The sequence below is a fragment of the Natator depressus genome, chromosome 9, assembly GCF_965152275.1.
Source record: "Natator depressus isolate rNatDep1 chromosome 9, rNatDep2.hap1, whole genome shotgun sequence".
In the NCBI taxonomy this organism is placed as follows: Eukaryota; Metazoa; Chordata; order Testudines; family Cheloniidae; genus Natator; species Natator depressus.
This window is the reverse complement of record NC_134242.1, coordinates 83,539-109,209: the sequence shown is the minus strand read 5'-3', so window position 1 is coordinate 109,209 and position 25,671 is coordinate 83,539. Positions and strand designations below refer to the sequence as shown.

At 45.6% G+C, this 25,671-nt stretch overlaps 1 protein-coding gene across 1 annotated transcript in view; it reads left to right on the top strand.

Annotated features, from left to right (window-relative positions):
• Nucleotides 1-25,671, top strand: part of MELTF (melanotransferrin) — a 76,919-nt gene that overhangs the window by 42,424 nt on the left and 8,824 nt on the right. The window contains exons 10-12 of the mRNA XM_074963308.1: nt 155-251; nt 14,885-15,079; nt 16,537-16,693. Of these exons, the coding sequence (XP_074819409.1) occupies nt 155-251; nt 14,885-15,079; nt 16,537-16,693 (449 nt within the window). The remainder of the gene's footprint in view (nt 1-154; nt 252-14,884; nt 15,080-16,536; nt 16,694-25,671) is intronic.

Here is a 25,671-nt window from a genome sequence, read left to right as displayed (position 1 = left end):
GCCAGGACTCATTTTTAGGGTGATAGAGGATGAGGCAGCTGATATTGTGCCTCCTGGATCCTTGCTGTGAGAGATGCTTGAACTAGATGTGTGTCATCACTGTGTCTAGGAAAGATTTCTTTTCACACAACTCATTAATTTCATTGCCTTTCAGAAAAAAGAAAGTGATGCTGTAAGTGTGGATGGAGTTGATATTTACATAGCTGGAAAGATGTATGGCCTAGTGCCAGCTGCTGGGGAAAGTTACTCTGGTAAGAAGAGCAGAGAACATAGGGTTTTTATTTCCAGGCTGTTTGAAAACACTCTAGAAACATAGTTTGAGGTCAGTGGACCTGTCTGGAAAATCATTTTTCAGACAGAAGCTAATCCACACCTTGAACTTACATGACTCTGTGTTGATAGAACTGGGTTGCCCTGGTAGTCTGTTAACTGAGATCATCAGGTGGGAATGAGGTTTACATCATGTACTGAGCATGAACGTCAATAATACCCATCTCCTTTCTGACCAGTTAGGACATCTTGCAATATACTGTCAAAGTAAAACATGCAGTCTTGCACAATTAGGTGCATTATAGAAAGTTTATGTCTCTCTCTCTCTCTGACCCTCTGGCATTAGCCATTGGTGGAGGAAGGGTACAGGACTGTGTAGACAACTAATCTGCACTATGGTGCACCTTCCCCTATGTAACATGTTTATTTGTTATATTTATTGAAATTATGATAAATTATAATAGAGTTTTAGCATTTTATAATACAATATGAACTCTTTCTTAATTAAGGCTATAACTTGGGAGCATGGGTGGTGGGTATCATAGGTTGGGGGAGGCTGTGTCTCCCCAAACAGCCAGACATGGCCCTGCCAAAGCTCTGACCCCAGGCCTGCCTCTGTGGCTCCCCCAGTGCGGCGGTCCCAGCCAGGTGCTCTAGGGCTGGGGCTGCATGGGCTAACCTGGGGTGGGGGGATTCTGGAAGGGGTAAGGGGCAAGACCTCAGGTGGAAGGGGCGGGGCTGGAGCTGGCCTCCCCACCCAGCGGTTCACATGCTGCCCATGCTTGGGAGCCTCACAATTCAGCTGTAACCTTACTTCACCATGAAAGAGCCTGTGCTGTTAAAGAGTGATCTTGTTAAAGTCACAGGGTCATAGGCATTGCCATACTGAATCAGACCAAGTGATCTATCTAGTCCAGTATCATGTCCAGTGTCTAATCTAGTATTATCTCTCTAGTCCAGTATCATCCCAGCGCTGGTGCTCTATCTACACTGGAGCTTTACAGCACTGAAACTTGCTGCGCTCTGGTGTGTTTTTTCACCCCCCTGAGCAAGCAAGTTGCAGCGCTGTAAATTGCCAGTGTAGACAAGCCCTTAGATGCTTCTCACCACAGGCTGGCTGGTTGCTCTTCAGCCAGGCTCTCCCCTTTGATCAGTGCTTCAGTCGCTTGGTGGTGATATCTGTAGACGTTAGTGGAAGGAAGAGAGAGAGAGAGAGAGAGAGAGCATGGCAAATTTCTCTCCCTTTTATCGTGTCCTTTCTTCCCTCTTGGCTTTGCCCTCCCCCCTTCAGAGTCAGGTGAGCATTACCTCATCACAGTTCCAAACTGACCAAAGGAAGGGGGGTGACTCCCTCGAGAGTCTAACAGATTCTTTTGTTGCTGCCTAAGCCAATGTCTTTTGTTCTTGTGAAGCTGAGCTTGGTTTGTCCCATACCTGCTCTGATGAGGTGTGAACTGCCTCTCTGCTCTTGGAGAGTTTTTGTCTGGGCTTGCTTTAAGCCATGAGGCTACATTTTCAGCCTCATAACTATATACATGAAATTATAACTCATAACATAACTATAACAACAATGCTCAGTGCATCATGAGCCTTCCGAAGACACCCGACATGACAAACTTTGCATTGGATACTACACAATCATTTTACAAGAATGAACATGGGGGTGCTGGGTGTTCCCCCGAGGTACAGAGCGTCACAGTCACACAACAATGTATTCTTGGCCCAATGCTATTCAATATCTTATCAATGATCTGGAAAAAATATTAGATCATTGTGAGTAAGATTTGCAGATGACAAAAAAATTTCATAGAGTGGTAACTAACGGTGGAGGCAGGTCAGTTATACAGAGCAATATGGATTGCTTGATAAGGCAGGCTTATTTTAGCCACATTCAATCTAATACTATCAGATGCAACATTTAGGAACAAAGGGCTAAAGGCACAAAGGTATCAACATTTAGGCACCACTGACATTCACAAAACCATCACTCAGCTGCCACATCACCCAATAAGTGGTGTGCATGTGCAAAGTTGCCTAAGTCCTGAGGGCACCAAGTTGCTTGGCACCCTAGCTCACACCTAAAAGCCAGCAGGATTCTCAAACTAGGCAATCCCCAGACTATTTCAGCTGCCTGGCCCAATCCAGTATGCATGCTGTCAGGCCTAAACTGCACAGAAGACAGCCAGGAGAAGCAAGTCAGGATTTTGGGCTGCTAACTGTACATGTGTGTGTCCCAGTCTACCCGGTGTTAGGGCACTCACCTGGGATGTGGGAGACCCAGGTTTAATCCCTGATTAGGAGCAGGGATTGAACTGAGTGCCCTAACCACTAGGCTATGGAATCAATCATAGAATATCAGGTTTGTAAGGGACCTCAGGAGGTCATCTAGTCCAACCCCTGCTCAAAGCAGGACCAATCTCCAACTAAATCATCCCAGCCAGGGCTTGGTCAAGCCTGACCTTAAAAATATCTAAGGAAGGAGATTCCACCACCTCCCTAGGGAACGCATTCCAGTGTTTCACCACCCTCCTAGTGGAAAAGTTTTTCCTAATATCCAACCTAAACCTCCCCGACTACAACTTGAGACCATTACTCCTTGGTCTGTCATCAGCTACCACTGAGAATAGTCTAGATCCATCCTCTTTGGAAGCCCCTTTCAGGTAGTTGAAAGCAGCTATCAAATCCCCCCTCATTCTTCTCTTCCGTAGACTAAACAATCCCAGTTCCCTCAGTCTCTCCTCATAAGTCATGTGTTTCAGGCCCCTAATCATTTTTGTTGCCCTCCGCTGGATGTTTTCCAATTTTTCCACATCCTTCTTGTAGTGGGGGGGCCCAAAACTGGACACAGTACTCCAGATGAGGCCTCACCAATGCCGAATAGAGGGGAACGATCACGTCCCTCGATCTGCTGGCAATGCCCCTACTTATACATCCCAAAATGCCATTGGCCTTCTTGGCAACAAGGGCACACTGTTGACTCATATCCAGCTTCTCGTCCACTGTAACCCCTAGGTCCTTTTCTGCAGAACTGCTGCCTAGCCATTCGGTCCCTAGCCTGTAGCGGTGCATGGGATTCTTCCATCCTAAGTGCAGGACTCTGCACTTGTCCTTGTTGAACCTCATCAGATTTCTTTTGGCCCAATCCTCTAATTTATCTATGTCCCTCTGTATCCTATCCCTACCCAGCGTATCTACCTCTCCTCCCAGTTTAGTGTCATCTGCAAACGTGCTGAGGGTGCAATCCACACCATCCTCCAGATCATTAATGAAGATATTGAACAAAACCGGACACAGGCCCAACCCTTTGGGCACTCCAGTTGATACCGGCTGCCAACTAGACATGGAGCCATTGATCACTACCCGTTGAACCCGACAATCTAGCCAGCTTTCTATCCACCTTATAGTCCATTCATCCAGCCCATACTTCTTTAATTTGCTGGCAAGAATACTGTGGGAGACCGTGTCAAAAGCTTTGCTAAAGTCAAGGAACAACACGTCCACCGCTTTCCCCTCATCCATAGAGCCTGTTATCTCGTCATAGAAGGCAATTAGGTTAGTCAGGCATGATTTGCCCTTGGTGAATCCATGCTGACTGTTTCTGATCACTTTCCTCTCCTCTAAGTGCTTCAGAATTGATTCCTTGAGGACCTGCTCCATGATTTTTCCAGGGACTGAGGTGAGGCTGACTGGCCTGTAGTTCCCAGGATCCTCCTTCTTCCCTTTTTTAAAGATGAGCACTACATTAGCCCTTTTCCAGTCATCCGGGACTTCCCCGGATCACCATGAGTTTTCTAAGATAATGGCCAATGGCTCTGCAATCACATCCGCCAACTCCTTTAGCACTCTCGGATGCAGTGCATCCGGCCCCATGGACTTGTGCTCGTCCAGCTTTTCTAAATAGTCCCGAACCACTTCTTTCTCCACAGAGGGCTGGTCACCTCCTCCCCATGCTGTGCTGCCCAGTGCAGTAGTCTGGGAGCTGACCTTGTTCGTGAAGACAGAGGCAAAAAAACCATTGAGTACATTAGCTTTTTCCACATCCTCTGTCACTAGGTTGCCTCCCTCATTCAGTAAGGGGCCCACACTTTCCTTGACTTTCTTCTTGTTGCTAACATACCCGAAGAAACCCTTCTTGTTACTCTTAACATCTCTTGCTAGCTGCAACTCCAGGTGTGATTCGGCCGTCCTGATTTCACTCCTGCATGTCCAAGCAATATTTTTATACTCTTCCCTGGTCATTTGTCCAGTCTTCCACTTCTTGTAAGCTTCTTTTTTGTGTTTAAGATCAGCAAGGATTTCACTGTGAAGCCAAGCTGGTCGCCTGCCATATTTACTATTCTTTCTACACATCGGGATGGTTTGTCCCTGTAACTTCAATAAGGATTCTTTAAAATACAGCCAGCTCTCCTGGACTCCTTTCCCCCTCATGTTATTCTCCTAGGGGGTCTTGCCCATCAGTTCCCTGAGGGAGTCAAAGTCTGCTTTTCTGAAGTCCAGGGTCCGTATTCGTGGAGCTGCAGCTAGCAAGAGATGTCAAGAGTAACAAGGGTTTCTTCAGGTATGTTGGCAACAAGAAGAAAGCCAAGAAAAGTGTGGGCCCCTTACTGAATGAGGGAGGCAACCTAGTGACAGAGGATGTGGAAAAAGCTAATGTGCTCAATGCTTTTTTTGCCTCTGTCTTCACTAACAAGGACAGCTCCCAGACTGCTGCGCTGGGCATCACAACATGGGGAGTAGATGGCCAGCCCTCTGTGGAGAAAGAGGTGGTTAGGGACTATTTAGAAAAGCTGGACGTGCACAAGTCCATGGGGCCGGACGAGTTGCATCCGAGAGTGTTAAAGAAATTGGCGGCTGTGATTGCAGAGCCATTGGCCATTATCTTTGAAAACTCATGACGAACGGGGGAAGTCCCAGATGACTGGAAAAAGGCTAATGTAGTGCCAATCTTTAAAAAAGGGAAGAAGGAGGATCCTGGGAACTACAGGCCAGTCAGCCTCACCTCAGTCCCTGGAAAAATCATGGAGCAGGTCCTCAAAGAATCAATCCTGAAGCACTTACATGAGAGGAAAGTGATCAGGAACAGTCAGCATGGATTCACCAAGGGTAGGTCATGCCTGACTAATCTAATCGCCTTCTATGATGAGATTACTGGTTCTGTGGATGAAGGGAAAGCGGTGGATGTATTGTTTCTTGACTTTAGCAAAGCTTTTGACACGGTCTCCCACAGTATTCTTGTCAGCAAGTTAAAGAAGTATGGGCTGGATGAATGCACTATAAGGTGGGTAGAAAGTTGGCTAGATTGTCGGGCTCAACGGGTAGTGATCAATGGCTCCATGTCTAGTTGGCAGCCGGTGTCAAGTGGAGTGCCCCAGGGGTTGGTCCTGGGGCCGGTTTTGTTCAATATCTTCATAAATGATCTGGAGGATGGTGTGGATTGCACTCTCAGCAAATTTGCGGATGATACTAAACTGGGAGGAGTGATAGATATGCTGGAGGGCAGGGATAGGATACAGAGGGACCTAGACAAATTGGAGGATTGGGCCAAAAGAAATCTGATGAGGTTCAATAAGGATAAGTGCTGGGTCCTGCACTTAGGACGGAAGAACCCAATGCACAGCTACAGACTAGGGACCGAATGGCTAGGCAGCAGTTCTGCAGAAAAGGACCTAGGGGTGACAGTGGACGAGAAGCTGGATATGAGTCAGCAGTGTGCCCTTGTTGCCAAGAAGGCCAATGGCATTTTGGGATGTATAAGTAGGGGCATTGCCAGCAGATCGAGGGACGTGATCGTTCCCCTCTATTCGGCATTGGTGAGGCCTCATCTGGAGTACTGTGTCCAGTTTTGGGCCTCACACTACAAGAAGGATGTGGAAAAATTGGAGAGAGTCCAGCGAAGGGCAACAAAAATTATTAGGGGTCTGGAACACATGACTTATGAGGAGAGGCTGAGGGAACTGGGATTGTTTAGTCTGCAGAAGAGAAGAATGAGGGGGGATTTGATAGCTGCTTTCAACTACCTGAGAGGTGGTTCCAGAGAGGATGATTCTAGACTATTCTCAGTGGTAGAAGAGGACAGGACAAGGAGTAATGGTCTCAAGTTGCAGTGGGGGAGGTTTAGGTTCGATATTAGGAAAAACTTTTTCACTAGGAGGGTGGTGAAACACTGGAATGCGTTACCTAGGGAGGTGGTAGAATCTCCTTCCTTAGAAGTTTTTAAGGTCAGGCTTGACAAAGCCCTGGCTGGGATGATTTAATTGGGGATTGGTCCTGCTTTGAGCAGGGGGTTGGACTAGATGACCTCCTGAGGTCCCTTCCAACCCTGATATTCTATGATTCTATGATTCTGCTGCTCTTCTTTCTTCCCTGTGTCAGGATCCTGAACTCGACCATCTCATGGTCACTGCCTCCCAGGTTCCCATCCACTTTTGCTTCCCCTACTAATTCTTTCCGGTTTGTGAGCAGCAGGTCAAGAAGAGCTCTGCCCCTAGTTGGTTCCTCCAGCACTTGCACCAGGATATTGTCCCCTACCCTTTCCAAAAACTTCCTGGATTGTCTGTGCACTGCTGTATTGCTCTCCCAGCAGATATCAGGGCGATTGAAGTCTCCCATGAGAACCAGGGCCTGCGATCTAGTAACTTCCGTGAGTTGCCGGAAGAAAGCCTCATCCACCTCATCCCCCTGGTCCGGTGGTCTACAGCAGACTCCCACCACGACATCACCCTTGTTGCTCACACTTCTAAACTTAATCCAGAGACACTCAGGTTTTTCTGCAGTTTCATACCGGAGCTCTGAGCAGTCATACTGCTCCCTTACATACAATGCAACTCCCCCACCTTTTCTGCCCTGCCTGTCCTTCCTGTACAGCTTATATCCATCCATGACAGTACTCCAGTCATGTGAGTTATCCCACCAAGTCTCTGTCATTCCAATCACATCATAATTCCTTGACTGTGCCAGGACTTCCAGTTCTCCCTGCTTGTTTCCCAAGCTTCTTGCATTTGTGTATAGGCACTTGAGATAACTCACTGTTCGTCCCTCTTTCTCAATATGAGGCAGGACCCCTGCCCTCTCGCGCGCTCCTGCTCATGCTTCCTCCCGGTATCCCACTTCCCCACTTACCTCAGGGCTTTGGTCTCCTTCTCCTGGTGAACCTAGTTTAAAGCCCTCCTCACTAGGTTAGCCAGCCTGCTTGCGAAGATGCTCTTCCCTCTCTTCGTTAGGTGGAACCCATCTCTGCCTAGCACTCCTCCTTCTTGGAACACCATCCCATGGTCAAAGAATCCAAAGCCTTCTCTCCGACACTACCTGCGTAGCCATTCATTGACTTCTACGATTCGACAGTCTCTACCTAGGCCTTTTCCTTCCACGGGGAGGATGGACGAGAAGACCACTTGCGCCTCAAACTCCAATCAATCTCTCATGTCTTCCTCTGTCTCTCTTTCTGGCCCAATGAATACTTAATTATACAAAGTGGTGCATGTCCATTTGCTCCCCACTTAGCCTTAGCATCACCTCTTGCCTCCGCTCTTCACACTCGTGTCTCTGCTCTTCACACTCAATGCTTTCCTAGCCTCTAACACTGAATGCCTCCATGCATAAAGCTGTGCCCTATCAGTGCAGGAGGACTGCATGAGCTCAGAAAATGTGTCATCGCAAGTGCGGTTTTTTTTGCCTTCTAATCTGTGATAACCTCAGGGACGGAGATGATATGGGGGGAGATAAAAAGGGAAAGTAAAATTTAAGATGTTACATTTCTGAGAACAAAAGGGAGACTCTTTCACAGTGAATCAAGCAATTCACAGCAGACAGCACATGTGCTTTAGGTACAAGGTCGCATTTTGCCTTTTATATTGAGCGCCTGCTGGTATGGTGACACATCACACATGGCTGGGCAACAGAATTCAGTTTCCATGCAGCCATGGTAAGGCAAAGGGTACGTGGGGTTGGCTTCTTACGCATAATATGTGGGAATGGTTTCAAACTGCAGCACCATCCTTTCCCATAGCAAGCAATGGGTTGGGTTTCACATTTAAAAGGAGGGGCTGCGGTTTTCAGGTTAATGTGCAGCACACACCTCCCCCCACCCTACCGAGTGGCTATTCTCCGGGATCCAGAGTAACAGCCGTGTTAGTCTGTATTCGCAAAATGAAAAGGAGTACTTGTGGCACCTTAGAGACTAACCAATTTATTTGAGCATAAGCTTTCGTGAGCTACAGCTCACTTCATCGGATGCATTCTCCGGGATGATCCCTTTTAGCCAAGTGCAAACAGCCCAGCATGAACGGGGTCCTTTTACTGTTCCCTTACAAAAATTCCCCTATTTCAACCAGGTGACCATGAATGATATCACTCTCCTGAGGCTAACACAGAAGGATTTAGACCAAATGTTGCTTGAATGCGACCAAAACCCAGGACCATTCATTGCCATGCTTTGTGCTGAAATGATTCCAGAATACTTTCAGAGTACCTCCAGGAGAGCTTCATGGAGATGTCCCTGGAGGATTCCCACTCCATCCCCAGACATGTGAACAGACTTTTCCGGTAGCTGTATTGGCTGCGAATGCATCCCAATTCTTCAGGGCAAATCAAACATTAAACACTATTGCTTTTAAACCCTGTACCTAGTTACAAATGTGCACTCATCAGAGGTGCCTTCTCCAGCTTCAGGGTCGGGGATCCTGCCTTCGGAGGGTATTGGCTCTAGGGTGATGAAAAGGTACTGGCTGCCAGGGAGAACGGATTCACCGCTTGCCTGCTGTGCATTCTCCTCCTCCTCTTCCTCATCCACAAAATCCTCCTCCCTGTTGCGTGAGACTCCCCCCTTGCAGGTGTCCACGGACAGTGGTGGGGTAGTGGTAGGGTCCCCTCCTAGCATGGCATGCAGCTGATCATAGAAGCAGCATGTATGGGGCTCTGACCTGGAGTGACCATTTGCCTCCTTTGTCTTTTGGTAGGATTGCCTCAGCTCCTTAACTTTCACGCGGCACTGCTCTGTGTCCTTGTTGTAGCCTCTCTCCAACGTGTCCTGGGAGATTTTGGCAAATATATTTGCATTTCTTCTTTTTGATCAGAGTTCTGCCTGCACAGATGCTTCTCCCCGTACAGCAATCAGATCCAGTGTCTCCCTTTCTGTCCATGCTGGAGTTCGTTTGCGATTCTGGGGAGACTGCATGGTCACCTGTGCTGCTGAGTTCGCCACGCTGACCAAACAGGAAATGAAATTCAAAAGTTCCCGGGGCTTTTCCTGTGTACCTGGCTAGTGCATCGGAGTTCTAAGTGCTGTCCAGAGCAGTCACAATGGAGCACTCTGGGATAGCTCCTGGAGGCCAATACCATTGATTTGCATCCACACTACCCCAAATTTGACCCAACAAGGTTGAATTTAGTGCTACTCCCCTTGCCGGGGAGGAGTACAGAAGTTGATTTTAAGAGCCCTTTAGGTCGACAGAGTGGGGTTGGTTGTGTGGACGCATTCATTTTAAAATCGACCTAATACGGCTAAATTCGACCTAACCCCATAGTGTAGACCAGGCCTAAAATAGGGAAAGAACAAATAAAAAACTACTTAGATGTCTTCAAGTCACCAGGGCCTGATGAAATACATCCTAGAATACTCAAGAGCTGCCTGAGGAGATATCTGAGTCATTAGTGATTATCTTCGAAAAGTCATGGAAGACAGGAGAGATTCCAGAGGACTGGAAAAAAGCAAATATAGTGCCAATATATAAAAAGGGGATAAGGACAGTCTGGCGAATTAGACCAGTCAGCTTAATTTCAATACCTGGAAAGAAAATGGAGCACATTATTAAGCAATCAGTTTGCAAACAGCTAGAAGAAAATAAGGTGATAAGTAACAGTCAGCATGGATCTGTCAAGAACAAATCATGTAAAAGCAACCTGATAACTTTTGTTCACAGGATAACAAGTCTGACAAATAGGGGGAAAGCGGTAGGTGGGGTATATCTTGACTTAGTAAGGCTTTTGATGCTGTCTTGCATGACCTTCTCATAAACAAACTAGGGAAATACAACCTAGATGGAACTACTAGATGATGGGTGCACAACTGGTTGGAAAACCATTCCCAGAGAGTAGTTATCAGCGGTTCACAGTCAATCTGGAAAGGCATAACAAGTGGGGTCTTGCAGGGATCAGTTCTGGCTCCAGTTCTGTTCAATATCTTCATCAATTATTTAGATAATGGCATAGAGAGTACACTTATAAAGTTTGCGGATGATACCAAGTTGGGAGGGATTGCAAGTGCTTTGGGGGATAGGATTAAAATTCAGAATGATCTGGACAAACTGGAGAAATGGTCTGAAGCAAATAGGATGAAATTCAATAAAGAAAAATGCAAAGTACTCCGTTTAGGAAGGAACAATCAGTTGCACATGTACAAAATGGGAAATGATGGCCTAGCAAGGGTCATAGAGGATCACAAGCTAAATATGAGTCAACAGTGTAACACTTGCACACAAAAAAACCAAACGTAATTCTGGATGTATTAGCAGGAGTAAAAAGAAAAGGAGTACTTGTGGCACTTTAGAGACTAACAAATTTATTAGAGCATAAGCTTTCGTGAGCTACAGCTCACTTCATCGGATGCAGGAGTATTATTCTGCTCTACTCCAGAATGATTAGGCCTCAACTGGAGTATTTTGTCCAGTTTTGGGTGTCACATTTCAGGAAAGATGTGGACAAATTGGAGAAAGTCCAGAATAGAGTAATAAAAATTATTGAAAACATGAGCGATGAGGGAAGATTGAAAAAATTGGGTTTGTTTAGTCTGAAGAAGAGAAGATTGAGAGGGGCCATGATAACAATTTTCAAGTACATAAAAGGTTGTTACAAGGAGTAGGGAGAAAAAAATTACTCCTAACTTCTGAGGATAGAACAAGAAGCAATGGCCTTAAATTGCAGCAAGGGTGGTTTATGTTGGACATTAGGAAAAACTTCCTAACTGTCAGCGTAGTTAACCACTGGAATAAATTGCTTAGGGAGGCTGGGGAAACTCCATCACTGGAGCTTTTTAAGAGCAGGTTAGACAAACACCTGTCAGGGATGGTCTAGATAATACTTAATCCTGCCATGACAGGGGACTGAACTAGATGAGCTCTACAGGTCCCTTCCAGTCCTATGATTCTGTGACTCTCAGGTAGACGTGAGGAGGTTACATAGGCACCAACTCCATGAGGGCTTTGGGGCTGGAGTACCCACGGGGAAAAAATGGTGGGTGCTCAAACCCCACTAGCAGCCCTGCTATCAAGGCCTCTCCCTCCCTCCAGTGCCTCCTGCCACCGGCAGGCCCTACTGATCAGCGCCTCTCCCTCCCTCCCAGTGCCTACTGCCTGCCATGGATCAGCTGTTTTGCGGTATCAGGAGGTGTGAGGACGCAGGGGGAGGGACTAAGGTGACTAGATGTCCTGATTTTATAGGGACAGTCCTGATATTTGGGGCTGTTTTTTATATGGGCTCCTATTACCCCCCACCCCCGTCCTGATTTTTCACACTTGCTATCTGGTCACCCTAGGGAGGGACTGGGCGGGGAAGAGGTGGGGTGGGGGCGGAAAGAGGCAGGGCAGGGGTGGAGTGGGGTGGGAAGATGCAGGGTGGGGGGGACACTGGGGGAAGGGGTGGAGTGGGGAAGGGGCGGAGTGGGGAAGGGGCCTGGGCGGAGCCGGTGGGAGCAGCCCCCAGCAGATTAGAAATTCGGTGCCTATATGAGGTTATATTACTGCGGCATTTGGTATTCATGTGATTGCTGCTGGTGTGTCCACTTCTGGTGTTCATAATTCAAGAAAAATTTTGATAAATTGGAGGGGGTTCAAAGAAGAGCCACAAGAATGATTAAAGGCTTGGAAAACATGCTTATAGTGAAAGGCTCAAGGAACCCAATCTATTTAGCCTACCAAAATAAAGAAGGTTACGAGGTGACTTGATCACAGTGTACAAGTACCTACACGAGGAACAGAAAGTTAATAACAGAGGGCTTTTCAGTCTAGCAGACAAAGGTATAGCAACATACAATGACTGGAAGATGAACCTAGACAAATTCAGACTGGAAATAAGTTACAAATTTTTAACAGAAAGGGTAATTAACAATTTGAACAATTTACCAAGGGTCGTTGTGGAGTCTTCATCACTAGCAATTTTTAAATCAAGATTGGATGTTTTTTCTAAGTGATCTGCTCTAGTTCAACCAGGAATTAATTCAGGAAGTCTTATTCAGCCTGTGATATACAGGAGGTCAGACTAGATGATCACAATGGTCCTTTTCTGGCCTTATAGTCTATTAAGCAGTTCCTGCCTTTTCAGTCTCTTTTCATATGAAAGTCTCTCCAGGCCCCAAACATTCTTGTAACCCATTTTTGACACACCCATATATTTCTGCAATAGCCATTTTGAGCTGGGGTGGCCATTACTGCGCACAGTATTCTAGTGGAGGCAGTCCATTGATTTATATAATGGCATTATAATATTTTCTATATTATTCTCTATTCCATTGCTAATTTTTGTTAGTTTGTTAACCGCAGATGTACATTGACCAGAGGTCTTCAGTGAGCTGTCTACAATGATTCCCACATTCTTTTCCTTAGCTGACACCCCCAGTATGGTGTATGAATAGTTCCAATTAGTCTCTCCCACATTTAGAACTTCGCATTTGTCAATGGCATATTTTACATAGCCATATTCACCGCTGCTTAAGTGTGTGCACATCTCCTTAGAAGTCAATGGACTTTGCCTGCTTACTACTTGGGCTGCACAATAATCATACTTAGTATTTGTCATAAATATAAAGGGAAGGGTAAACACCTTTAAAATCCCTCCTGGCCAGAGGAAAAACCCTTTCACCTATAAAGGGTTAAGAAGCTAGGATAACCTCGCTGGCACCTGACCACAATGACCAATGAGAAGACAAGATACTGTCAAAGCGGAGGGGGGAGAAACAAAGGGTCTGGGTCTGTCTGTGTGATGCTTTTGCCGGGGACAGAACAGGAATGGAGTTTTAGAACTTAGTAAGTAATCTAGCTTGGTATGCGTTAGATTCTGATTTCTTTAAATGGCTGAGAAAATAAGCTGTGCTGAATGGAATGAATATTCCTGTTTTTGTGTCTTTTTGTAACTTAAGGTTTTGCCTAGAGGGATTCTCTATGTTTTGAATCTAATTACCCTGCAAGGTATTTACCATCCTGTTTTTACAGAGGTGATTCTTTTTTATTTTTTCTTCTATTAAAATTCTTCTTTTAAGAAACTGAATTTTTTTTTCATTGTTCTTAAGATCCAAGGGTTTGGGTCTGTGGTCACCTATGCAAATTGGTGAGGATTTTTATCAAACCTTCCCCAGAAAAAAGGGGGTAAGATTTGGGAGGATTTTGGGGGGAAAGACGTTTCCAAACGAACTCTTTCCTAATAATAATAATACCGGTGTTAGACATTTGGTGGTGGCAGCGAAAGTCCAAGGGCAAAGGGTAAAATAGTTTATACCTTGGGGAAGCTGGTAAAAGTAAGCTTAGGAGGTTTTCATGCAGGTCCCCACATCTGTACCCTAGCATTCAGAGTGAGGAAGGAACCTTGACAGTATTTAGGTAGCATTTTTCATCAATACATGTCAGAGCACTTTAAAAAGGCGGGTAAATATCGTTATCCTCATTTTACAAATAGGGAAAGTGAGGCACAGAGGGGGGAGGCCTCACAACAAGTCAGTGGCAGACCCTGGCTGCTCTATGTGCTTATTCTTTGATGATCTGACCTCATGCATGTCTTACTGCCCTTTCTGTTCACCCACCCACAACAAATATTTTGTGCTTTAGCAATGAGTTGCAAATAAAGGGCTGAGTAACATTGTTTATCCAAAATGTTACTGGTGACTTTTTGTCTTTTCACCAGTTCTGCAAAGATGTGAAGGTTTCTGGAATTTTGTGGTGTTAGTTCATAGCTTTTGTTGTCTGTGTCAAAAATCATTTTTCACCCAGGGGATGAATGAAAGAACTTTCACAGAAGAAAATAATACAGAAATTTACATTTTAAGTTCTAGCTGAGATCAAATTCTTCCCCTCACTGATACTTTTCAAAAGTAGAGTGATAAAAGGCTGACTAGTGGTGGTGTTTGTCATCAAGGTGAGCCTATAGAAATCTGCAAAATGTTTAGAGCTTTTCCTCCAAATCTGTAAAAGTTACATATGAGCAATGTGCTTTTTAAAGCAGCTTTGTCACGTAGCTTAGGACCCAAATGGAGGATTTTGCAAAATGAAAAGGGGAAAAAAGATGGGGGGTAATTCCTAAAAACTAAAACTTAGAAATATTTTCATGGCATTTGAAAAAGCAATTCAGACCCATCTCTATATTAAGACAGCAGTAAAGGCATATATATAAATGAAAGGCTCCACATGAATGTCAGTTAGTGTAAAACAGCTAATTAAGAATTACGTATTTATAATGAAAGGAGGAAAAATGACGTTCCATAACCTGGAATTGTTGGTGCAATCTCTTTCATGTAGGATGAGTTAGGAATTTAGCAGCAAATGAGATATAATTGATCTGCCATATCAATCAGGTTTTCATGAAACTATAAGGCCACTCAGGAAAAGGGATAATTATTTTTTTTCTTCCCAACAAGCTGATGACAACAGCAACATGTACTATGCTGTGGCATTAGTGAAACGGAACACCTCCAATGCTTTCACCATCAATGATCTGAAAGGGAAAAAGTCCTGCCACACAGGATATGGGAGAATGGCTGGATGGAACATCCCTATTGGTGTTCTAATTAAAAGGGGCTTTATTAGGCCCACAGACTGCAATATTCCTCAAGGTAAGGGTTCTACACATCAGAAGATGCAATGACAGGTTGGTTGTGCCTTTTTTATTCAGGGAAGAAAAGTCCCAAGAGAAGTTTCCTAGCTCTGTGTGTGTTTCATATTGGTATTAAATGCTTATCTTGATGCCTGAGGATTAGGTCTGTTACACCTGGGAAGACTCATGGGAGTAATGCATGAGAAATTCCTCTGGTAGAGTAGAAAAACCTTTTTTTCCATTTCATCTGATGGTTAACTCACTGCAAAACAATATGGGCCCAGTCCTTCAGCCCTTCCTCTCCAGCAAGCAGTCCTTACAGAAGCAGTTGTAATGCTGACAGACCTCGGTCATCGGCGGGCGGCATTGAATCTGGGGCCTCTGGAGCTTAGTGCATGAGCCTCTACTGCATGAGCTAAAAGCCATACAGCTGTTAGCTAAGGTGCAGAACAGACTCATTAATCTCCCTCTCTACTTGGTACCACTAAATGGGACAGAACACCACACCCAAGAGGTGTGTGGGTTACACAGTGTCATGAACTCGCTATACCTCAGTGTGCATCTCTGGAGATAATTGCTGTCAATAGGGCTGCTTGTGTAAGTAAGGCTTGCAGGATTAGGCTCTTTGTGATACTTTGTATGGAAGTCCCAAATGAAGAAGAAACACGGAGCCAAATTCTGTGTAACCCCAATGAAGTCAATATGATCAGACAGGATTTACTGGAAGTCAGTGGAGAATTTGGCCCACAGTTCTGGTGTATTTTCCAACCTATGTTTACTGAGCAAGAACAGACTTCTGGGCTAAATATTTGAAAAGTTGTGGCTTAATTGGGTGTACAGATTGTGCATGGGCCAAATCCTGAAAACTTTCTATTTCATCAAGACCTTATTGGAGTAAAGATTAAACAAGATCTGCAGGCTTTTGGCCCAGAATGAGTAGTTCTCGAAGCAGAGTTTTACCCCTGCAATTGCATTTTTAATCAATAATGTGTGTGCAAATTAATGAACAAAGAAGTGGGCAGGCCCGGTATTTTACATAGCCTTCTTTAAATGTGCAAGTGTATTTTCTACATAGGGGGCACATTTTTGCACTGAATTAATTGATTTGCTTGTTTTAACAAAATGGACATGCAAAATCTTAAACCAACTTTCAGAAATGCAGCTGAAGTGTCTATTGTAATCAAAGCAGTTTGTACCCCTGTTAACCAACTATAAGCTTAGCATGTGCTCTTGGAGAATCTAACCCAATCTATCCTTCAGCCTATCTCGCCAGCTAACAATCTATACTGAATTTTGAAGATGTTTTGAAAGATATAATTAGTCAGTCCCAGTAAGCCTAATATAATATGCATGTTGCTGGCTTTTCAGTGAAACCTGCATTGCCATATAATTAAATGATATTGTAATCTAGGTGTTTTGTGAATGGCTGACACTCACCTCTCCATGCTTTTTGTTGGCACATCTTTCTTTTTTCAGCTGTGAGTGACTTTTTCTCCGCTAGCTGTGTGCCTGCAGCCAAGATGGACAATTACCCATCAAAACTCTGTGAGCTTTGCATCGGAGATAACAGTGGAAACAATAAATGTGATGCAAGTACCCAGGAACGTTATTATAGCTACAGTGGAGCCTTCAGGTAATGAACAAACATAATTATTGTGCAATGTGGATGCTTATTTTGCAAAAGATGATGAGGCATTATTGTATTCAATGTAATTGTAGCCATGTTGGTCCCAGAATATTAGAGACAAGGTGGGTGCGGGCCAGTAAAAGATATTACCTCACCTACCTTGTCTAATAAGTTTAACATGGCACTTGTCCCACAAATCTCTCTCAGAAGTCCAGCAATAAAAATATACCAAAAAGCTGCCACTTTATGTCATCCACGTCCCTGTTGACACACCTCCTCTTTGGTACAGTAAGCATCTCTCTTTGTGTGCACCCGTCATAACCTTGGGCAGCACATCTTGCTGAAAGAAGTTGCTTCTGTCCATGCCTTTCTGATTGAGATGGTAGGGGTTGGACTCCAGGCAAACTGTTAGATCCTAGACCATGAGTCTGGGAATGCTATCTCCCCTTGTTCCTATCCAAACCCCTGCACGCACGCACACACACACACACCCTTGGAGAAGCAGGAGTTAATCCCAGGACCAACACTTCTCTCAACAATAAAACAACTCTTATCTAAGCAGGGCAAATCTCACTCAGTATCAAGGCAAATTCCAGGAGTATAGCCCTATCTACATATACACATTTCCTAGCAATAGTACAGTATACACAGCCCCCAATGCTTAATGCTCTCTAACCCAATTAAAAGCCCAAGAAGACTGACCCAGAGTGCTTTGTCCCAACCTGGGTGCCAACTGGCACTTTGCTGAAGTCACAGATGCTGGGCTGCATTGGGAGCTTGGGGTGCTGAATGCTGCTGCCCCTTGCCTGACTCTCCACAGTTGCTCTCAGCTGTCCCCTCCTTTCATGTCTTTCTCCCACCACAAAATGAAACAGCCTGCCACTGCAGCAGCACTTTCCCAATCCTGTCCCTGTGTCAGCTTGATTGACCTAGAGCAACCAGGTGACCTACAGCTAATTTCCTCTCTCTGTTCTGCAGTGACATTCCTCCCCTTCAATGGGGGATCGCTGATCAGGTGGTCAGTAGCCAATCTCCAGCTACTATACCACCCCCACAATGGGAGGCAGGCCAACGGCAAAAAGCCAGGGTGTGGTATGTGCCCCACCCCTAACCTATCAGGACTTTTTTAGGGCGGGAAGGCTGTACACAGCTTACAATGCCTTTCTTCATGCTGTTCCTCTTCAAAGAGGTTTGAAGACTTGGCTCTCATTTAAGGCAGACTATGTGGACAAATGGATGTAAACTGGCTATCAACAAGTCTGATTTGATCTGAGTTACTACAGAGAATTCTTTCCTGGGTATCTGGCTGGTGAATCTTGCCCATATGCTCAGGGTTCAGCTGATCGCCATATTTGGGGTTGGGAAGGAATTTTCCTCCAGGGCAGATTGGAAGAGGCCCCAGAGGTTTTTCGCCTTCCTCTGTAGCATGGGGCATGGGTCACTTGCTGGAGGATTCTCTGCTCCCTGAAGTCTTTAAACCACGATTTGAGGACTTCAATAGCTCAGACATAGGTGAGAGGTTTATCGCAGGAGTGGGTGGATGAGATTCTGTGGCCTGCATTGTGCAGGAGGTCAGACTAGATGATCATAATGGTCCCTTCTGACCTTAATATCTATGAATCTAAGTTTGAAATTAGGTTTTTTGCCCCCACTGCTCCCTTTGGAAGGCTGTTCCAGAATTTCACTCCTTGGATGGTTAGAAACCTTCACCTAACTGGCTTCAAGATAGAGCCTGATAAGTGTATGGAGGGGATAGTATGATGAGACTGGATACAACGGTATATAGCCGATCTGGGACTGCTAGTAGCAAATATCCCCAGTAGCCAGTGATGGGATACTAGATAGAAAGGGCTCTGAGTTACTACAGAGAATTCTTTCCTGGTGTGTGGCTTTTGGGTGTTGCTCAAATGCTCAGGGTCCAGCTGAGCACCATATTTGGGGTTGGGAAGGAATTTCTCCTGGGTCAGATTGACAGAGACACTGAGGTTTTTCGCCTTACTCTGAAACATGGGGAGAGGTCACTTGCAAGTTTAAACTAATGTAAATGGTGTATTCTCTGTAACTTGAAGTCTTTAATTCATGATGAGAGCACTTCAGTAACTCAGCCAGAGGTTATTGGTCTATTACAGGAGTGGGTGGGTGAGGTTCTGTAGCCTTTGTTGTGCAGGTCAGACTAGATGATCATGATAGTCCCTTCTGGACTTAAAGTCTGAGTCTATGAGTAGCTGCCTTAAAACAGGATTTATTACAAATTAAGAGAATTAAAATAAATGGTTTGCATAACATACCTCATTTGGATACTCAATCTGAGCCCAGAGAGGTTTTTTCCCTTAGCTTAGCTAGAGAAGAAAGAATGCTCTTACATGTCTAAAGAGCAACTCCCTTCTCTGACATCTGCTGTTCAATGTATCAGTCTCATGCTAATGTGTCCAAAGAGAGAGCTGTTTCCCATTTCTTCACCCTAGATCCCTTATAAACCTCTCCCGCCCCACCCCTGCTCTAGCCCTATTTTCCCAAAACACTTTTCTGAAGATAAATACACATACAGAAGGGTTGGCAAGCACTTGCTTTTCCACCTTCCAGGAGATAATAGCTGCCTTTCCAATGCCTAACTATTGAACTCAAGCACAGCCTTTTACAAATAATTTTCTCTGGCTGCATCCAGCTCATCCAGACTTCTTGTTTTTTAACCACCTAAGCAATTTTCCCTTGCCATGGAATGTAGATTAGTGGCAGACTCCAGACCTTCTGTCACACTTCATAGCTTTAGATAATAATTTAGCAGTCAACAAACTGATAAGCAACAAATGTCATTGTGGCTGAGCTGTGCCATTTGTTCTAAGATAATGTACCACTATGAAGGTGTCTCAAGTCTAGAGATGGATTAAGGTCTACTACTGGGACCCTGGGCCAGAGCAAGTGGGGGTGGGGGATTGTGGCCCTAGCCCACCCCTTCCACCTATGGCCCTACCCATGGCCTCACCCTATTCCTCCCCTTCCGCTGTGACCCTGCCCCCATTCCACCCACAGCCCTGCTCCATCTGCTTGTGGCCCCACTCCATTCTGCCCCCTCTGCCTGAGGCGCCCATGACCCCAACCCAATGTGCCCTTGCCCTGCCGCTCTCTCCTTTCCAGTGCACACCACCCCCCGCTGCGGCCCCAAGACCTGGGAAGCTCTGTCCCCCCGAGAGCTCCTCCAGCCCCTGGGCTGAGATGAAGGGAGATTTTTCCGGGGGCCCCAAATTGGTACTGATACACACACTGCTGTAATGCTATGTCCAGTTGTGGTGTCCACAGTTCAAGAAGGTTGTTGATAAATTGGTTTCACAGAACATGGGTTTACCAAAGATACATCATGCCAGGCTAACCTGATTTTCTTTACTGAGAAAATAACTCATGTTCTAGATAAGGGGAATACAGTAGATCTAATATACTTGGACTTCAGTGAAGTATTAGAGACTGTACTGCATGGAAAATTATTAGTTAAATTAAAGAAGCTGGGGATTAGTAGAAGAATGGTAAGGTGGATAAAGAACTGGCTAAAGGGAAGAAGGGGAGACATGGAAAAATTCATATCCCAAGAGATGATGCATATCGAGCCAAAGGCTCCAGGTGTAATAAATGCACAGCATATGGACATTTTGTGGCTCTTTGTCTCACCAAAGCAGTTAGGGAGTTGACTCATATTACAGACAATCAAGGGTCACTGTTTCTGTGATCTATCATGTGTGATGACACGGAACCTGCTTGGAGAGTGAAACTTGCCTATTCATGGAAAGACTATTGACTTTAAAAGTGATTCAGGAGCAGACCTCACAGTCAACTCAGACAGGACTTATAATAACCTTCAACCCCTTTCAGAGCTGAAGTCACCTGACACAGCTCTGACTAGCCCTGAAGGTATTCTGAACTGCATGGGCCAGTTCACTATGGAAATAACTTACAAAGACAAAAGCTATGCATTCACAGCACATATGATCAAAGACCAAAAACTTTCTTAGACGCAGCATGGCAGCCATGATGGGCCTAGTGAGAAATGTGGAAGAATTCGATGGAGTATTTGAGGATATTGGACTTTGGAAAGGAGATCCAGTACAAATAAACTTGAGAAAATACTGAACGATACAATGTACAAACACCTCTAACAAACAGACCTTGGAAGATAGTAGCTGAAGATTTATGTAAATTCAAAGGATATCATTACCTCATCTTTGTGGACTATTTTTCCAAATATATAGAAATAATGTACTTGAAAGATATAACGTGACAGTGTTATAGAGAAACTGAAGTGCATTTTTGTTCACTGAGGTATTCCATAATAACTAGTGACAGACCACAGACCACAATTCACTGCAATGGAATTTAAATCTTTCTGAACCAAATATGATTTTGATCATATTACTAGCAGCCTACATTACCTACAAGTATGTGGAGAGGCTGAGAGAGCTGTACAGACAGCCAAGAAAATCCTACAGCAGGAAGATCCATTCCTTGCTCTTGTGAGTTACAGATCAATACCAATAGCAGCTACTGGATATAGTTATTGATAAAATGTATAGTCAGTTGCTTGACCGCACTTTGTTTCATCATGAAATAGTCTCAGGAGATCAAATGTCAGTCAAATGTATTGGTATGAGCTTATAATAACATAGTACAGGAAAAAGGCTCTATACAATACCAGTCTCCAGGAAACCATCTCATGTAGAGTTGTTACATTCACCTTATGCAAAAGGTGTGCTCCCAAAGTTACATATTTCAGCTGATTGTATTTGTAGGATAATTTTATAAATTACATATTTATTTACATGTCACTAAAATTCAACTAATCAATTTGTTCTAGTTCCTTAACATGTCCTGTTCCATTCCTTATCTTTGTTTTGGCTACTAGCACTCCAGGTACTGGTCCATGAAGGTATCTTCTAGGTTTGTACCAGGGTAGAACAACCATTATGTCTTGTCCTCTTCCTTTGGGATATTCCAGTACTGGCCTGAGAGACTAACTCTCTACCTTTTGCTATAGTAAAATACCTCATATGTCCTGATCCTGACAGCTTTCCTATCTGCTTACGCCAAAGCTTATTTCAGCTAATGCAAGGTGTTATGGGCTATTTAGCATGAGTGAACAGGGTTATAGTAAAGTTATAGGCCAATTTAGGCTATAAAACTGCTATAATATTTGTGCTTAAAGCTGTTTGTGCTTAACACATACATGGTCTGGATAATACGTATTAATATGAGATAGATCAGGGGTTGGCAACCTATGGATGTTATACCAATAAAATAAAAACCAGCAGGATCTTATTAAAGGGGAAAAGGCAAAATACCACATTTATTGTGAATACAGAAAGAATCATAGTAAGCAGTTAGTTATAGCTATAACATTCCATTCAATCTCATATTTATTCACACATTCATTCGTACACACACCCACAGGTTCTGCAAGGTTGTTATCATAGTTACCAGCCTTAGAGTTGCTCATGCCAAGCCACTGGCCAGGTGGCCTGGACATGAGGAGGGAGCAGGGCCTTGTCAGATGCTCATCTGATGCTCCTGGAAGTTGCAAAAAGAAAAGGAGTACTTGTGGCACCTTGGAGACTAACCAAATAAATTGGTTAGTCTCTAAGGTGCCACAAGTACTCCTTTTCTTTTTGCGAATACAGACTAACACGGCTGTTACTCTGAATCCTGGAAGTTGGTTTGCAGAATCAGACCCCAAAGTTCTCACTTTCTAGAGTCCATTTTTATAGAAATTTTTTCCTAGGCCAGTCTATGGGAATTGCTTCATCATGCTGTTGCTGAACCAATCAGCAGATGTCACATTCCTGACGGCTCCGTGCTGCTAGATGTTATCTTGTTCTTTGGTTCTCCCATTCTTGAGGCTGTTGGGTGGATTCCAGTCTGCCCTCTGGGGGTTCACTGGTTATTTCCACTTGATGCCTTCTTCAGCCGATGGACACTGGATTCTTAGGCTGGCACCTCCCTGATCATTCAGTTATTATCCACACCAAGCATCCATCCACATACATCCTCTATCTCTATTTTAATCACAATTGTTAATACAACAAAAGGGCGGGGAGTCTCTGGGTGCTGTTTCTGTTGTTACAGAGTATTGCTTTGAGTCTCTCTCTATGTGAATTGTTTTGAGAACAGTCTCTGTCTTAGAATGTACTAACGCAATTAGCAGCTTGCAAGTTTCACACATAGAGGGAGAGAAACAGTACCAAAAACCAAGAGACCTCTTAATTAGTAATACCCTGGAATTTAAACTATGGGGAATCAAACTCATTTGTGATTTTAATACAGATCTTTAATATGATCCAACATGGGACGTGTGCCAAACACGGCACGTGAGCCAATTTTTAATGGCATGCTGCTGCCTGCCGGGTCCCAGCCACCGGCCCCACTCAGCCCGCTGCCGAACCCAGGCCTGGACCCCGGCAGGCAGCAGCATGCCATGAAAAATCCTGCCTGCCCCAGCCCACTCTTCTCTACCCCCCCACCCGCCACGGGGGCAGGGTGAAGAAGCTTGGTCCTGCTGGCTACTGCTGCAGGGCAGGCAAGGTCCCCCCTCCCCTGCCTCTTCCCCCAGCATGCTGGGTTCTTGCCCCTCCTTCTCTCCCTCCCTGCCGCCCATCAGCTGATGGCCCTTGAGAGGGAGGGGGAGAAGCCGAGCTGCAGTGCACTCGCTGCTTTGGGGAGGAGGCGGAGAAGAGGTGGGGACAGAGCCTTGCGGAAGGGGGGTGGAATCAGGGCATATCCCTGGGAGCACACCCACAGCCCTCTGCCCTGACCCCTGCACTCCCCTCACACACTCCCAGCCCTCTGCCCTGACCTCTGCACTCCCCACAACCCCAGCCCTGACTCCAGCCTCCCCACACACATACCCAGCCCTCCCACACCCACACCCCATGCCCTGACTCCTGCACCCCTCTCACATGCCCCCAGCCCTCTGCCCTGACTCCTGCACCCCCCACACCCCATGCCCAGACTCTTGCACCCCCACATTCCCACCCCTTGCACGAAATGGGAGCTGCCCAGGTAAGCACTCCACACCCAAATCTCCTGCCCCAACCCTGAGCCCCCTCCCTCACTCTAGCTCTTGGCCAGGCCCTACACCCAGCCTCCTCCTTCACCGCCAGCTCTGTGCTCAGTGAACTCCCACCCTCAGCTCAGTGCAGAGAGAGAGAGGAAGAGAATGGGCTAGAACCAGGGAGAAGGTAGGTACCCACTGTATGTGGGCAGGGCTGGGATCCCAGACTGGCAGCAGGCCACTCAGCCCACTGCCGGTCTGGGGTCCCGGCCGCTGGCTCCGCTCAGCCTGCTGCTGGTCTGGGATTCTGGCTGCCAGCCCCTTGCCAGCCGGTGTCCCGACCGCAGGCCCCGCTCAGCCTGCTGCCAGCCTAGGTGAATGGAACCACGGGCTGAGCGGGCTGGCGGCCTAAGATCATCATTTTAATTTAATTTTAAATGAAGCTTCTTAAACATTTTGAAAACCTTGTTTACTTTACATATGACAATAGTTTAGTTATATAATATAGAGACTTACAGAGACCTTCTAAAAAATGTCAAAGTGTATTACTGGCACGTGAAACCTTAAATTAAAGTGAATAAATGAAGACTCGGCACACCACTTCTGAAAGGTTGCCGACCCCTGAGATAGACAGATATAAATATTGATTGTTTTATATAGATATAGATATGCTAACCAGCATATATTGGTCAATGTAGACCAGCACAGCTCCTGAGGGTAAGACAGCTCAGAAGTACAGTTCCAACTTTGCAAAAGAATCTATCTCCAAGTGGACAGATATGAAGAAAGTAGCCATACTGGATGAAAGGCAAAAAGAGCTTACGAATGCTTTTACAAGAGATGACACTCAGTTAGAAAATTGCAGTGTTTAGAACCTGGTGTCTCCATTTGTATCAAATTGGATGAAGAAGAAGTTTGGACAATTCCAGCTGCATGGGCGGCACGTATAAGAGGCTGGGAGGTTTAGCCTCCACAAAAAAAGGCTGGCCGTGCAGGGGGGCAAGAAATGCCAGCTGTAGCACAGGTCACCTCCCTTTGGAGGCGTGCTGGCCCACTGCCTTTGGAGCACTGCCACCGGAAGAGCCCTAGAAGTAGGCGGGGCACCGGTGCCTGGACCGTGTCCCGGCCTGTGCTCCACCCCGGTCCTCCCCGAGACCCTGCTGCTGCTCAGCCTCTTCCCCCCGAAGCCCCACCCCCATCCTGCCTCTTCTCCCCGAAAGCGTCTCCTTTGCTCTGCCTCTTCCTTCCACCACTCTGCCTCTTCCCCCGAGACTCCCCCACCTGCCACTTGCTCCTCTCCACCCCTTCCCCCTGTTGCTCATTGTTAAGGCAGGAAAAAGGTGGGAGCGCTTAGTCGTCCCACTTTTAAAAGTGATGGGCTATGCCCTCCCACTTTTTTCCTGCCTTAAGGGTGAGTGATGGGGAGAGAGGGGATGCAGAGGAGCGAGCGGTGGGTGGGGGGGGCCTTCGGGGAAGAGGTGGTGTCAAGGTTCCTCCCCCACTCTGAACGCTAGGGTACAGATGTGGGGACCTGCATGAAAACCTCCTAAGCTTATCTTTACCAGCTTAGGTCAAAAAGTTCCCCAAGGTACAAAATATTCCACCCTTTGTCCTTGGATTGGCCGCTACCACCACCAAACAAATACTGGTTACTGGGGAAGAGCTGTTTGGAAACATCTTTCCCCCCAAATACTTCCCAAAACCTTGCACCCCACTTCCTGGACAAGGTTTGGTAAAAAGCCTCACCAATTTGCCTAGGTGATTACAGACCCAGACCCTTGGATCTTAAGAACAATGAACAATCCTCCCAACACTTGCACCCCCCCCTTTCCTGGGAAATGTTAGATAAAAAAGCCTCACCAATTTGCATAGGTGACCACAGACCCAAACCCTTGGATCTGAGAACAATGAAAAAGCATTCAGTTTTCTTACAAGAAGACTTTTAATAGAAATA